Source organism: Budorcas taxicolor, chromosome 2 (genome assembly GCF_023091745.1).
Source record: "Budorcas taxicolor isolate Tak-1 chromosome 2, Takin1.1, whole genome shotgun sequence".
NCBI classification, from domain to species: Eukaryota; Metazoa; Chordata; class Mammalia; order Artiodactyla; family Bovidae; genus Budorcas; species Budorcas taxicolor.
The window spans coordinates 121,220,930-121,235,347 of record NC_068911.1 but is presented as its reverse complement, the minus strand read 5'-3'; the positions used below and the strand labels follow the sequence as shown (position 1 = coordinate 121,235,347).

The 14,418-nt window shown below is 37.8% G+C and overlaps 1 protein-coding gene across 1 annotated transcript in view; it reads right to left on the bottom strand.

The window, feature by feature from the left end:
- Positions 1-14,418, bottom strand: part of CNTNAP5 (contactin associated protein family member 5) — a 1,081,620-nt gene that overhangs the window by 185,725 nt on the left and 881,477 nt on the right. Inside the window, exons 15-16 of the mRNA XM_052655589.1 lie at positions 7,388-7,515; positions 7,051-7,221 (exon numbers count right to left, since the gene is read on the bottom strand). Of these exons, the coding sequence (XP_052511549.1) occupies positions 7,051-7,221; positions 7,388-7,515 (299 nt within the window). The remainder of the gene's footprint in view (positions 1-7,050; positions 7,222-7,387; positions 7,516-14,418) is intronic.

Below are 14,418 nucleotides of genomic sequence, written 5' to 3'. Positions count from 1 at the left end.
ACTATCTAAAGCTTCTGTACAAAGCCCTTGCTTCCTTGAACTGTGACACCATCCCTGTGTCCTTAAAGTCAGGCGTGTGAGACATCTCAGGGACCATAATGGAATAAAGAAGATGCAAGACCTTACTGTAGTCTACCAATCTCTCTTACCTCCCATGTATTCATCTGTAAAATGACAGCCGTAAATGAAATGAAATATTGTTAAAAATTTTTGGAGGCATGGACTCTCTGAGGATCTGATGACAAACATACCACCAGAAAAAAAAAAAAAAAAGCACATACAATTTTGCATTCAGTGGTAAAGACTTTCTGAATGTCCCATGCTTCAAATCAAGAAGGAAAATAGTGCTATTTTTTCAATTTCTAACATTCTTGGTCCTTGAGGTAGTTTTGCAAAGCAGAATAAGGAGTTGTTCAAATGAACAGAGAATAGAATCCTGGATTCTGAATCTTACTGGGTGACTCTGGATGTGTTATTTAGCATCTCAAGACTTACTGTCCTCATCTGCATTTTGGACTATGAGTCAAACAATGTAAAACATAATATCTTGATGATTATACATAGAATAATTGGAAAGCAAAATTAAACAATGAATATAAAGCATTTAGTACTATGGCAGAAAGTGAAGAAGAACTAAAGAGCCTCTTGATGAAAGAGGAGAGTGAAAAAGTTGGCTTAAAGCTCAACATTCAGAAAACTAAGACCATGGCATCTGGTCCCATCACTTCTTGGCAAATAGATGGGGAAGCAGAGGAAACAGTGGCTGACTTTATTTTTGGGGGCTCAAAAATCACTGCAGATGGTGATTGCAGCCGTGAAATTAAAAGATACTTACTCCTTGGAAGGAAAGTTATGACCAATCTAGATAGCATATTGAAAAGCAGAGACATTACTTTGCCAACAAAGGCCCTTCTAGTCAAGGCTATGGTTTTTCCAGTGGTCATGTATGGATGTGAAAGTTGAACTATAAAGAAAGCTGAGTGCTGAAGAATTGATGCTTTTGAACTATGGTTTTGGAGAAGACTCTTGATAATCCCTTGGACTGCAAGGAGATCCACCCAGATCATCCTAAAGGAGATCAGTCCTGGGTGTTCATTGGAAGGACTGATGTTGAAGCTGAAACTCCAATACTTTGGCCACCTAATGTGAAGAGCTGACTCATGTGAAAAGACCCTGATCCTGGGAAAGATTGAGGGCAGAAAGAGAAGGGAACAACAGAGGATGGAATGGTTGGATGGCATCACTGACTCAATGGACATGGGTTTGGGTGGACTCTAGGAGTTGGTGTTGAACAGGGAGGCCTGGCGTGCTGTAGTTCATGGGGTCATAAAGTCAGACATGACTGAGTGACTGAACTGAACTGAACTATGTCTAATCAGAGTAAATACTTAGCCATTTAGTATAAAAGTACTTTGTATAAAAGTATTAGTATTAACTTTTACTGTTCTCTAAGGATCTCAGTATTATATCTTCAAGTCAGCATCCCGTTGCCAATATTGTTGATATAGTACATCTGAAAACCTTTAATAAATATTCTAGATATATAGACACAGACATAGATGTAGATATAGCTATAGATGCTAACATAGATACAGATATAGATTTAGTTGTCTGTCCATCACTTCTCCCCTCGCTACCAAGAGGACAAAAGTTAATCACCTGGAGACAATGTGAGACCATGTCAGCCTGGAGATGCCACCAGAAGAATTCACATAACAAACTTTACTAACTAGCCTTTATCTTTATTTTTGGAATCCTTAAACTGCTTCTAATTATTTTTCCACAGACTAACTACTCTTTCAAGATGCTATATGAGCTGAAGTTCTAAGCCACCTTTTTGAGTTACTCCTTTTTTTTCTGGGTATTCCCCATCCATACATGATGTATATATGTTAATAAATTTCTGTTTTTCTCTTGTCGTTCTGTCTTTTATTATGGGGTTCTGAGCCAGGAACTCAGATATTTCGAGTAAAAATAGAAATTTTCCCCTACAGTTTTAGGGACAGCTAGCACCCCTGCCAGGCGTAAGAGTCGGGCCTCAGCAAAAATAATCTGCAATTTTCACTTTCCCGGCCAGAGGCATTGATTCCTAGGTGGCGGATTGTATTGACATTTGGCAAAGTGCTTTCCCACCAGTTGAAATGTGCCTCTCTCTTGAGAGACAGCTAAACTTAACTGATATAATAATAGATATTTGTAAGTCAGAGCTGGGAGAGAAATACATTAGACCACTGCTAATGTTTGTTCACTGCTGAATCTAACCAGAAGTAAAGTACCCCACCAATTCTGTACTTAGTCAGAAGCCCTGGTACCAGTAAATTCCCATTCTTGTGTTTACCAGTTCAGAGTGATTTTTTTTTTTTATAGTCAAATGTGTCTGATTGGCATATGGGTGCCACCAATTCCATCTTGCACAAATAAGCAACGAACAGATGAAGAACTTCCTCACAATTTAGAGTTCAAGAAACAGACATTAGAATCCACACTGCATTATCAATAGTCTCTTTTCATGATGCCAAACCGTTCTCAGCAGCCATTTTCTTCTGCTCCCCTCAGTTCAGTTCAGTTCAGTCGCTCAGTCGTGTCCGACTCTTTGCGACCCCATGAATCGCAGCACGCCAGGCCTCCCTGTCCATCACCATCTCCCGGAGTTCACTCAAACTCCCGTCCATCGAGTCCGTGATGCCATCCAGCCATCTCATCCTCGGTCATCCCCTTCGCCTCCTGCCCTCAATCCCTCCCAGCATCAAAGTCTTTTCCAATGAGTCAACTCTCCACATGAGGTGGCTAAAGTACTGGAGCTTCAGCTTTAGCATCATTCCTTCCAAAGAAATCCCAGGGTTGATCTCCTTCAGAATGGACTGGTTGGATCTCCTTGCAGTCCAAGGGACTCTCAAGAGTCTTCTCCAACACCACAGTTCAAAAGCATCAATTCTTCGGCACTCAGCCTTCTTCACAGTCCAACTCTCACATCCATACATGACCACAGGAAAAACCATAGCCTTGACTAGACGGACCTTAGTCGGCAACGTCTCTGCTTTTGAATATACTATCTAGGTTGGTCATAACTTTTCTTCCAAAGAGTGTCTTTTAATTTCATGGCTGCAGTCACCATCTGCAGTGATTTTGGAGCCCCAAAAAATAAAGTCTGACACTGTTTCCACTGTATCCCCATCTATTTTCCATATACCCCAAAATATCTATTTTTACCCACACAGCAGTTGTGACCTAAGTGTCAAAATAGCTATTATTTTTGTCTCATTTGAAACAAATCCATTAAGACTTGAGGACATGAAGTATCTTGTGTTTCATAGAGTATAGACTAATCTCAAGGTTACAAAATAAAAATGTTTTTAGTTGGAAGTGACCGAGAAGGTAGTAGATTGAGAATTTTATGTGAACTTGTTCAATGTTCAACAATTTGGACACATCAATTTTGAAAACTTCTGTTCAGATAGTTACACAGTAACATTCCTTTGGGAGGAGAGAGAAATCTACTCTGAGAAATCTACTATGAAGGCTAGTTTCTTTCTAAGAAATTGACATGTAGAAGAATCTCTGGGATGAAAATTTCATCTATATAAAAAAATATAGTGGAGATTTCCCTGCTGGTCAAATGTCTAAGACTGTCTGCTCCCAATGCACGGGGCTGGGTTAGATCCTTTGTCAGGGGACTAAGATCCCTCCTGTTGCAACTAAGAGTTTGAAGGTCTCAGCTAACGATCCCCCATGATGCCATGAAGATCCCACATGTGGAAACTGAGACCTGGTACAGCCAAATAAGTAAATAAATGAGAAAGGCTTCTTATTTGATAAAGGATTCTCAAAGCACAAGAAGATCATAGCCTTGCAGAAGGACATAAAAAAAAAAAAAAAAAAGGACATAAGATGAATGCAGCTGTAAGTAAGAAATGAAAGATCCACCCCCTTTCCCCCATGCTTGTTTGTTTTTCCTTTTAAATTTATTTATTTATTTATTGTGGCTAAGTCAGGTCTTCACTGCTGTGCACAGGCTTTCTCTAGTTGCAGTGAGCAGTCGGGGCTGCTCTCTAGCTGCAGTTTGCAGGCTTCTCATTGTGGTAGCTTCTCTTGTTGCAGAGCACAGAATCTAGGGCACATGGGCTTCAGTAGTTGCAGCTCTCAATTCTATAGCACAGGCTCAGTAGTTGTAGAACATAGGATTAGCTGGCCCATTGCATATGGAAACTTCTCGGACCAGAGATTGAACCTATTTGCCCTGTATTGGCAGGCAGGTTCTTAACCACTGGACCACCTGGTAAGTCCTGTCTTTCCTTTCAAATAATAATCATAAAACAAGATATTTTTAAAATATGAGGCTTTGTACTTTGAAAAAGTTTACATAAAATCTTAGTTTGAAAAACACATGTTCTCTGATCTGGTGAAATGTGTACACCAAACAATGACATCACTGGGTTTTAAATTTCAATCAGATTTAATATCATTTGCATTTAAAATAGTTTTGTACAACATAATAGTAAAACAAAAAGCATAAGAAAGAATGATCTAAAAGACAAAATACAGTACCAGAAAGTACAAACAAATCGGACATTGAAATGTAATTAATACTAAATCATAGCTCATTACCTTGTGATAATATGCCATTTGCTGCTGCTTTAATGAATCAAAAGGCCTTAGGGCCTGATTTTTATTGAATTTACATTGAGGTTATTATATCCATATTATTAAATGTCTGGCACTCAACTCTACATATTTAGAACTTGCCCAAGGTAGATACGAGGGATCTTATTTCACACTAAAGCCTCAAGAACTTCCTCCCATTAACAGCTTAAATCACTGGAGTAAAAGGAGGTTAAAACTACCAATAAGAGGGATCTTTTTTTTTGTACTGTGCTGTAACTGCAGAAGAAACACTTAGCTGTGTTGTGCTTTGCAGGAGACTTGTACAGATATTTCAGCTATCTTTTCCAGCCAGCACGTTTGTATCTTTCTCTGGAGTGCTCGAATTTCTAAGTTTCTGTTGTTAAGACATTGCTTAAGCTTCCAAGGGTATTTCATATAGTCATATTACTAGTGTAATACAGTCGATTGAATCAATCAAACCAAAGGAAACATCCATTTGGGTCCAGGTAAATGAGACACCTAATGAAAAGCACACATCTCCCTAGTTATGACTTTAATAAGGGCAAGATAGTGGGAGAAGTCCAATTTGTGTATGAGAAAAAGGGGGGTACACTGAAGGCAGAGAATCAGGAAACTAGCAAGAGCAACTAAAAGATGTGTTTTCTATTATTGCTATACACCAGTAATTCTAAATAATGCAAGCAATAAAACGTTCCTCCACCAAGAAAAAAATTTGTAACAAATGCTGATGTTGATATTACTTTTTAATAATGTATATGTAAGGGTCAAATAGTACATTGCCTACCATTTAATACATATTATATTCAAGAGGAAAGTTAATAGAGAGAACTCCTGACTTACTATTGGCTCCTGAACATGCAGACTAAAATATATGTTTGTTTTTAAGAATAAGAACTCAAGTTTTGATTTTCTATTTTTACAGTTACTGTACTATCATTGTTTAACTTAGCTCTACTGTTGAAATAGGTGAACATATAGTACCACAGGGACTGTGAACACAAATTGCACCTAAAGAGAGCTTGTGTTAATCTTTCAGTCATGCCTCACTCTTTGCAACCCCATAGACTGTAGTCCACCAGGCTCCTATGTTCATGGAATTCTCCAGGCAAGAATACTGGAATGGGTTGCCATTCCCTTCTCCAGGGGATCTTCCCAGCCCTGAGACTGAACCTGGGTATCCTGCATTGCAGGTGGATTCCTTACAGTCTAAGCCACCAGGGAAGTCTAAGAAAGCTTAAGTAATTCCAAATCCTTAGGAAATATGTAAGGCTTTACCAAATGGAATAGTAACCCATGGTGAATTTTCTATACAAGTATTTTAGGGAATTTTTTTTTAATTTTGCAGATAGTTGAAATTGCTAGCATCGATGGTGAAAAAATAGAAAACGCTGCAGCTTCTGAAATTTATCGTAAAATGGAATTTTCATGAATGTCTATCAAATTTAGCCTTATGTTTAAAATCAATCTTTCCTAAAATGTATATATCTATTGCTTAATGTGCAACATATTTTCAGTTTAAAATTAATAAAAAGTACCCTTTATTAAGTATCAGTATGAGAGAAGATGAATGGATAAATCTCATTATGCTCCCTTTTGAACATGAACGTGAAAAGAAAATCAGTTTTGATGACATCATTCACAAATTTGCATCAGTCAAGCCTAAGAAACAGAAATTTTAATGTTACTACTATTCCCGTGACAGATCAATATGTAGGTATTTTCCCTTTTATATAAAAAATTAATTAAGGTGATTAAATTATTTAAGGTATTGTCTTTTTTCTACTGGAATTTTTTATTGGCATGATCACATGTAAAGTTTCATTAATAAAACATTTCTCCATATGCAGTTCTATTACCTTTCATTTAACTTCATGATTATTTCTGAATATACTTTGTTTATAGGAAAAGGAATGTTAAAAAATTATCCACATCTTGACATAAAATTCACTAGATACACCCCTGTTCATGGTAAAGTGGTAGAGAAACAATGATTGTGTAGGCACATACTCCCAATGATGGGAAATAAGTCAGGAAACACTTGGCGGAGCAAAAGTATGGCAACAAAGTTGACCCTGAGTATAAACAGAATGCAGAATACTAGTGTTCTCATCATTCCATAGAGATTGCAGTGGTGTGAAAATTTAAAAAAGATGTAATAAATGCCCCTGGATCAGATAAAGAACACTGCAAATAAATATCTATGGGAATTTGGGGAATGCACTAGTTTGAAGAGAGGATGACTCTTTAAATACTGCTAGGTAATAAAAAAAAAACTGTAAGAAGAAACTAGAAATTACCTTTGCTAATTTGACAGATACCCAGGGAAATTAACTTGACGGTTGAAATATATACTAGTTGCTTGTGGAAAAGATAAGATTAAAACTTCTGTTGATCAGTTACATTAGATTCATAAATGAGAAAACTTACAGCTTATTTCCAGTCGGATGAAGTCTTTAATGCCAAGGTTTTCTAGGAAAACTCCAGATAAAGCCGTGGTTTTAAAAAAGAAGGAAATATCAGCACTGAATTCCGCATGGAAGGTAGGAAAGTGGAGGTAAGAGGCTTCTGTATAAAATGATACTGCATTCCAAAAGTGTCCTGCAAATGAAAAAGAAATCCTTAAGCATGGAATGGGTTATAGGAAAGCACTGGATATGTGGATAATTTTCAGGACTAGGGGACACTGCAGGGGAAAAGGATAAGGGAATAAAACATCTTGAGCTTATGTAAGGAGAGAGAAAGCTTCTTTCAGTTTAGTACTCACGGTCGCCATAGCAACGCAAGGGACCAATTCTCCAAGCAGCTTCTGAGTTTGTTCTGTCCGTATCAGTGATAACTATCTGAGTGACAGGCAAGTGGTCTTTGAAGGAAAGAAAGCCAGTATCATTTGTCCTGAAAAATATAAATTTAAGAAAAAAAGGAGAAAAATGTGGATAATCTAGGGATTCTTTACCAAGTCTCCTCTTTTCAAAAGTGATTTGGGTAGTTGCAACAGGGTGAGGGCAGAGAGGAGACTAACAGAAGGCCTTTCATCTATGTGTGAAAGTCTGGGATGCCAATTACAAAATCCGTGGCCAGTTTCCAGAAACAAGTAGATTTTACATCTTCCTTAAATCTTTCCAGAAAAGTAAATAGCTTACAGAGCTTGTTGCTGCTTTTTGTAGCTTGAGAGCACCCCACCTGCCCAACGCAGCACTGAAAGAATATGAAACATTGCCTCTCTTACTATGAAGAGATCAGCTATCTCAGTAACAAATTTGAAATAGGCATCACAAAGCCTCTTGAAATCACTCCAAGGACTTGTTTCAGCCACCTGCCAACAGGTTTTAATCAGCTTAGGGTGTTTCTTATCACCTTTTAACTCTAGGTAGTTTGTTGGTTTCATTTTTCTCTTCTGCATTTTAGAGATTTTGTTAGTTAATGACTCTGGCTTTGTCTCTGTTAATTATGCAGCTAAGAAACTGATTAGTCAGCTTTTGACAAGAAAATTAAAAATGAATGGGGTTAAGCTATACATGCCCTCCCCCCACCTTTTTTTTTTTTTTTTTTTTTTTGAGTTGTGACTTTGGATGAATGGCAAGGACATACCATTTAACTGATAGTTAAAAAAATGTAGGTAAGAAACTGACATTGAATGAATATGCAGCTATTTAGAGCCAGAAATATACTAGGGGATCGGTAATACCCTTATGCAATGGGTACCATTTTTTCCATCACAAATGAGGAAACTGAGGCTCAGAGATATGGGATAACTTGCCTATGGTCACATGGCAGAAGGGGCAGAGGTCTAGTTACTTAGTGTATAGCTCAACCTTATATTTAACAAATATACATCATTAATACATCATTAATGTTAATATGAAATGTATTGAATCTTATGAGGCAGTTTGAAAATTACACATGGATGGGCTGAACTCCCAACCCACATAGACTTAGGTAACCACAAGCTGGAACATCTTGTCTATACCTAAGAACTGGGAGGCAGAACACCATGTCACAATGATCAAGGAAAAGTGTATGATGCAATAGTTTTTTTATAAGAGCACGAAGGAGCAAATTAATAGTGGTCCTCTCTCTGTAGTTACAAATAATTCAACACAGCTGTCAAAACATTCAATATCAATGTTGTATTTCATCACCATTCACATATTATTTACAGCTCTGTGTCTAGAGACAAAGAAAATAGTGTGTCTAATTATGAATTGGGGAAGTATGGCAAGGACCACGTAGCATAATGTAGTGCTTTAAGGATAAAGCTTTAAAAGCACATGGATTTGTTCTGAAATCCCTGATCCCCAGTTTCTAACTGTGCTACTTTGGGCAAATCGTTTTGTTTCTAAGATTCCACAGTATCCTCAGTTGAAAAATGGAAGTAATGTCTATACCACAGAGTTATAGAAAGAATTAAATGAGATGATATAGTCACTTAGCATGGTACCCGATCTATGGTAAATGCTCAAAAATAGCAATGTTAACATTCATTTGAGTTCTCATCCTCATCCCCAAATCACTTTGCAGCCTGAGGCAAGTCTATTCATCTTTTCGTACACCTAGTTACAATTCTGTCTTGGAGATCTCCATAGTACATAGAATGCTGTGGAAAATTAAATGTTAAGATTAGGCATCCAACTCCTGAGATTTGTAGAAAAATGCACTAATTCACTTTGGTTATAAACAAATCAAATATTTACCTGTACATATACCATTATGGACTTCCCTGGTGGCTCAGACAGCCACCTGCCTACAATACGTGAGACCAGAATTTGATTCCTGGGTTGGGAAGATCCTCTGGAGAAGGAAATGGCAACCCACTCCAGTACTCTTGAATGAAAAATCCCATGGATGGAAGAGCATGGTAGGCTACAGTCCATGGGGTCACAAAGAGTCAGACACAACTGAGTGACTTCACTTTCTTCATATACTGTTATAGTCTTATATATATAATATATGTTAATCTATTTAATATATTATTATATAATACATAATATAATTATATAATCATTATATAATATCAATATATTAATAATTTATAATAGTTATATAATATATAATATATTATTATATGATATATAATACATTAATATATATTATATATATTATATAATATATGTAGTCTAATCACCCAAAATGTAAAGAAATGAACTGTTATCCATAATTTGAGTACCATATTTAGAAGCTAATCAGAGGATATGAAATAAGTTTTTGTGTCTATTTGAAAGCACATCTATGAAAAAAATGTTAGACAGACAGTACAAAATTTGAATCTTCATGTTCCAATATTTTTTCTAGGAGACATTGCAAAGCAAATTTCAAGGGACCAAAGTAGAATAAAGGCCAAACCCATATAGTCTCCTGAAGAGACTTAAATTTAAACTCTATAGGATCTTACTTCTCCACGGGTTTTTTTGTTCGTTTGTTTTGTTTTTCATTCTCAAGGTGGAAATGGTAGATTCTGGAGTCTGTCGATCAATGTCAACCACGGCTTCCCTCATATGCTATGGCATGTTTTCTACATCAATTTGATGTCCTTCTATCAAAGTGTTGGAATACACAAAATGACTCTAAGAATAAAAATATCTTTCAAATAACAGAGAAAAAGAACTTCATAAACTCAAATGACTACAGGGGCAAAATAATAATAATAATAATAATGAGTGAAGCCACCTTTATGCTATGATAAGTGGAACCTGACACACAGCTTCAGTATCAGGTGGGAAAAGAGGGAGAAAGAGAGGAAGACTGGGATAAAGATGATGTTCTGTCTTCAGGAGGCAGTTATGGCCATTTCTAACAAGTAATTATGCTCTTCACAAAGGTAAGACCAGTGGGCCAGACTGGAATATCAATATAAAACTACTCAATTTTTAAATCTTAAAAATGGATTTAAAATTCTTAAAAAAAAAACAAAGAAGTGTGGTAGTAACCAACACTGCACTGGCCAATAAGACAGGTGAGGGGTGTCTTGCAGGCCCCTTAGGCATCAAAGGACTTTGCAAATTTATTCATGCACTTAGGGTTGCACGGAGAATAAAACTGGATTTAATTCAATGTGTGAATGACAAGACTGATTAAAGCACTTCAAAGAATTAATGGGTAGAATATTTGGGGAGATGGCATAAAAATGATACAAATTATGGTGTACCTATTAATAGACAGGAAGTCTGCAGCTGCAGAGTTGATGTTCTACACACGAAGTTGTTTTTCTTTGGCTTTTGAGAAGAGCTTGTCTTCTCAAGGGCAAACACTTTACAGACTTTGTCTTTTTTTGGAACAACATACAAGACTCTTTCTAAAGGGTGCTGATGTACTTTTTAAGTACAGAAATGATTTTGTTGTAGTGGGAAGACAATGCAATTAGGCTAGAGGGCACAGGTTAAATCCCTGTGCCTCAGCACACTATCTGTATGATGTCATGAGGTCACTGGGCGACTCAATTTCCTAATCTCTTCAGTCCAGCCACTCATTTGTGTCTGATGCTTTGTAACGCCATAGACTGCAGCACACTAGGCTTCCCTGTCCATCACCAACTCCCGGAGCTTACACAAACTAATGTCCGTTGAGTCAGTGATGCCATCTAACCATCTCATCCTCTATTGTCCCCTTCTCCTCCTGCCTTCAATCTTTCCTAGAATCAAGGTCTTCTCAAATAAGTCAGTTCTTCACATTAAGTGGCCAAAGTATTTGAGTTTCGGCTTCAGCATCAGTCCTTCCAATGAATATTCAGGACTGATTTCCTTTAGGATGGACTGGTTGGATCTTCTTGCTAACCCTGATCTCTTAAATGGGGATAATAATACTAATTTGATATTGTTGTAAAAAGTTAAAGTAGATAATGTATATAAAAGTTAACAAGTCAACTATTGCATAATAGGGATTCAATAAATAGCTATTGAAATTCCCAGTCACCTTTGAAATAAAAATGTTGGCAGGGAGTTTGGGGGATAATGGATACATATATATGTAGGGCTGAGTCCCTTTGCTGTACACTGGAAATTATTGCAACATTGTTTGTTAATCAGCTATACCCCAATACAAAATTAAAAAAAATTAAATACAAAGATTTTTAAAGGGGAAATAAGAAAAGGAGACCCACAGCTGGCATGACTGAGCAGGCCAGTCAGAGTCCCAGCTATGGAAGCTCAAAGGGCACAAAGAATATACTATAGACACATTCTATATGTCTATACAATTTCCAGGTAGTTTGGTATGTCATGGTAATTTCCAGGGCAGGAATAGACATACAGAGATAGAGAATGGACATGTGGGCTCAGGGAGGGGAAGGGGAAGGTAAGATGAATTGGGAGATTACAGTTAACATATTTACACTACCACACTGTTGTTGTTCAGTCACCAAATCATGTCTGACTCTTTGCGACCCCATGGACTGCATCCCTGTCCTTCATCATCTCCCAGAGTTTGCCCAAGTTCATGTCCATTGAATTGGTGATGCCATAAAACCATATCTGTCATCCCCTTCTCCTCCTGCCCTCAATCTTTCCCAGCATCAGGGTCTTTTCCAGTGAGTCAACTCTTCAAATCAGGTGGCCAAAGTATTGGAGCTTCAGCTTCAGCATCAGTCCTTCCAATGAGTATTCAGGGTTGATTTCCTTTAAGATCCACTGGTTTGATCTCCTAGTTGTCCAAGGGACTCTCTAGAGTCTCCTTCGTCACCACAGTTCAAAAGCATCAATTCTTCAGCATAGATCCAGTTCTCATCTCTGTACTTGACTACTGGAAAGACTATAGCCTTGACTACATAGACCTTTGTTGACAAAGTGATGTCTTTGTTTTTTAATGCACTGTCTAGGTTCGTAATAGCTTTCGTGCCAAGAAGCAACTGTCTTCTAATTTCATGGCTGCAGTCATCATCCACAGTAATTTTAGAGCCCAGAGGAAATGTGTCATTAATTCTACTTTTTCCCCTTCTATTTGCCATGGAGTTATGGGGCTGGATGCCATGATCTTAGTTTTTGTAATATTGAGTTTTAAGCCAGCATTTTCACTCTCTTCTCTCAACCTCATCAAGAGGCTCTTTAGTTCCTCTTTGCTTTCTATAATTAGAGTGGTATCATCTGCATATGTGTAAAGTGAATAGCTAGCAGCAAGCTGCTGCATAGCGCAGGGAGCTCAGCTCAGTGCTCTGTAATGACCTGGAGGAGTGGGATGGGGGACGGAGAGAGGTCCAAGAGGGAGGAGATATATGTATACATATGGCTGATTTCCTGGTGGTTCTGACAGTAAAGAATCTGCCCACAATGTGGGAGACCAGGGTTCAACCCCTACCTAGGTCAAGAAGATTCCCTGGAGAAGGGAATGGCTACCCACTCCAGGATTCTTGCTTGGAGAATTCCATGGAGCCAAGAGCCTGGCAGACTACAGTCCATGGGGTGACAGAGTCAGACACTTCTGAGCAACTAACCGTTTCATTTTCACCATTTCCTCCAGGCAATGTGAGGAGTAGGGGAGGGGTATGTGTATATCTACATGACTGATTCACTTCACTGTATAGCAGAAACTAGTGCAACACTGTAAAGCAATTATATTTTATTAAAAACTATAAAAATAATTCAAAAAAAGGCATGCATGTGTACTAATGATAAAACACGAACATTAAGAAAAAGACTCAAATTTTCTCAAGAGCAAGCTTATGGCATAGAATTAGCCAAAATAGTCTCATTTTTAGTTTTACTATCTGAATCTGAAGAATTTACCAAAATCAGGACTGCAGAGCAGAGGTTACTGATTTCTTAATGTGTCATTAAAGTGTAGCAAAAACTGATATGCTGCCATTTTTCCATCAGCTAGTTTTTGAGTAACTGCTGCAATTATTTTATAGCATCACTTGGGTGACAGCTGATTAAATGAGGATTTTTTTTTTTCCTTTTTATATTCTTCTCTCAGTCACTCAAATGAAACCAATAACATATTATTCATAAAGTAGATAAACCTAGAAAATTATGCAAAGAACTCAAGGCTTCAGGTCCCTCAGAAGCTTTTGTTTAAATCTGAAAGGACTGGTCTCAAGAGACTCTGCACACCTTTCTGTTCAGTGGGTTACATAATACTGTCCATTTGCTGTGGATGTGAAGGAAGAAAGGCTGGATAATGCCCACAAACAACCCAACAAGTCTAAATACCATATTGATATTTGCCAGAAATTATAACTTAACTTTGGGTGAGACAGTTATTTTCTTCTTGTCTTCCTTATTAAGACTTCCAGATAAACAAAAACAACCTAAGGGATCAGATGACAAGAAGCTCCAGGGTCACTTGATTGACAAAAAAGCTCCAGGGTCACTTGGTTGAAAATGTGAAAACATTGACTGTGGTCACTGTAGTCTACCCCAGAGGATAATGTCCCTTCACTTATGCCCCCCCCCCCCCCCCCACCTCCACTGATCAGGCCATATCTATCTGGAGTCTTTATTTCAGTTCCTAGTATTTCTTTTTGGGGGCAGGGTGTATAGAGTTGCTTTACAATCTTGTGTTAGTTTCTGCTGTACAACAAAGTGAATCAATCACACATATACCTATATCTGCTCCCTCTTGGATCTCCCACTCCCTGCCCCATCCTACCTATCTAAGTCATCACAGAGCTGAGTTCCCTGCTCTATACAGCAGGTTCCCACTATCTACCTATTTTACATACTGTAGTGTATATGTGTCAGTCTCAATCTCCCAATTCATCCCACCCCTCTGCCCCGCTTTGTCTACGTGTCTGTTCACTATGTCTGCATTTCTATTCCTGCCCTGCAAATATTCATCTATACCATTTTTCTAGATTCCACATATATG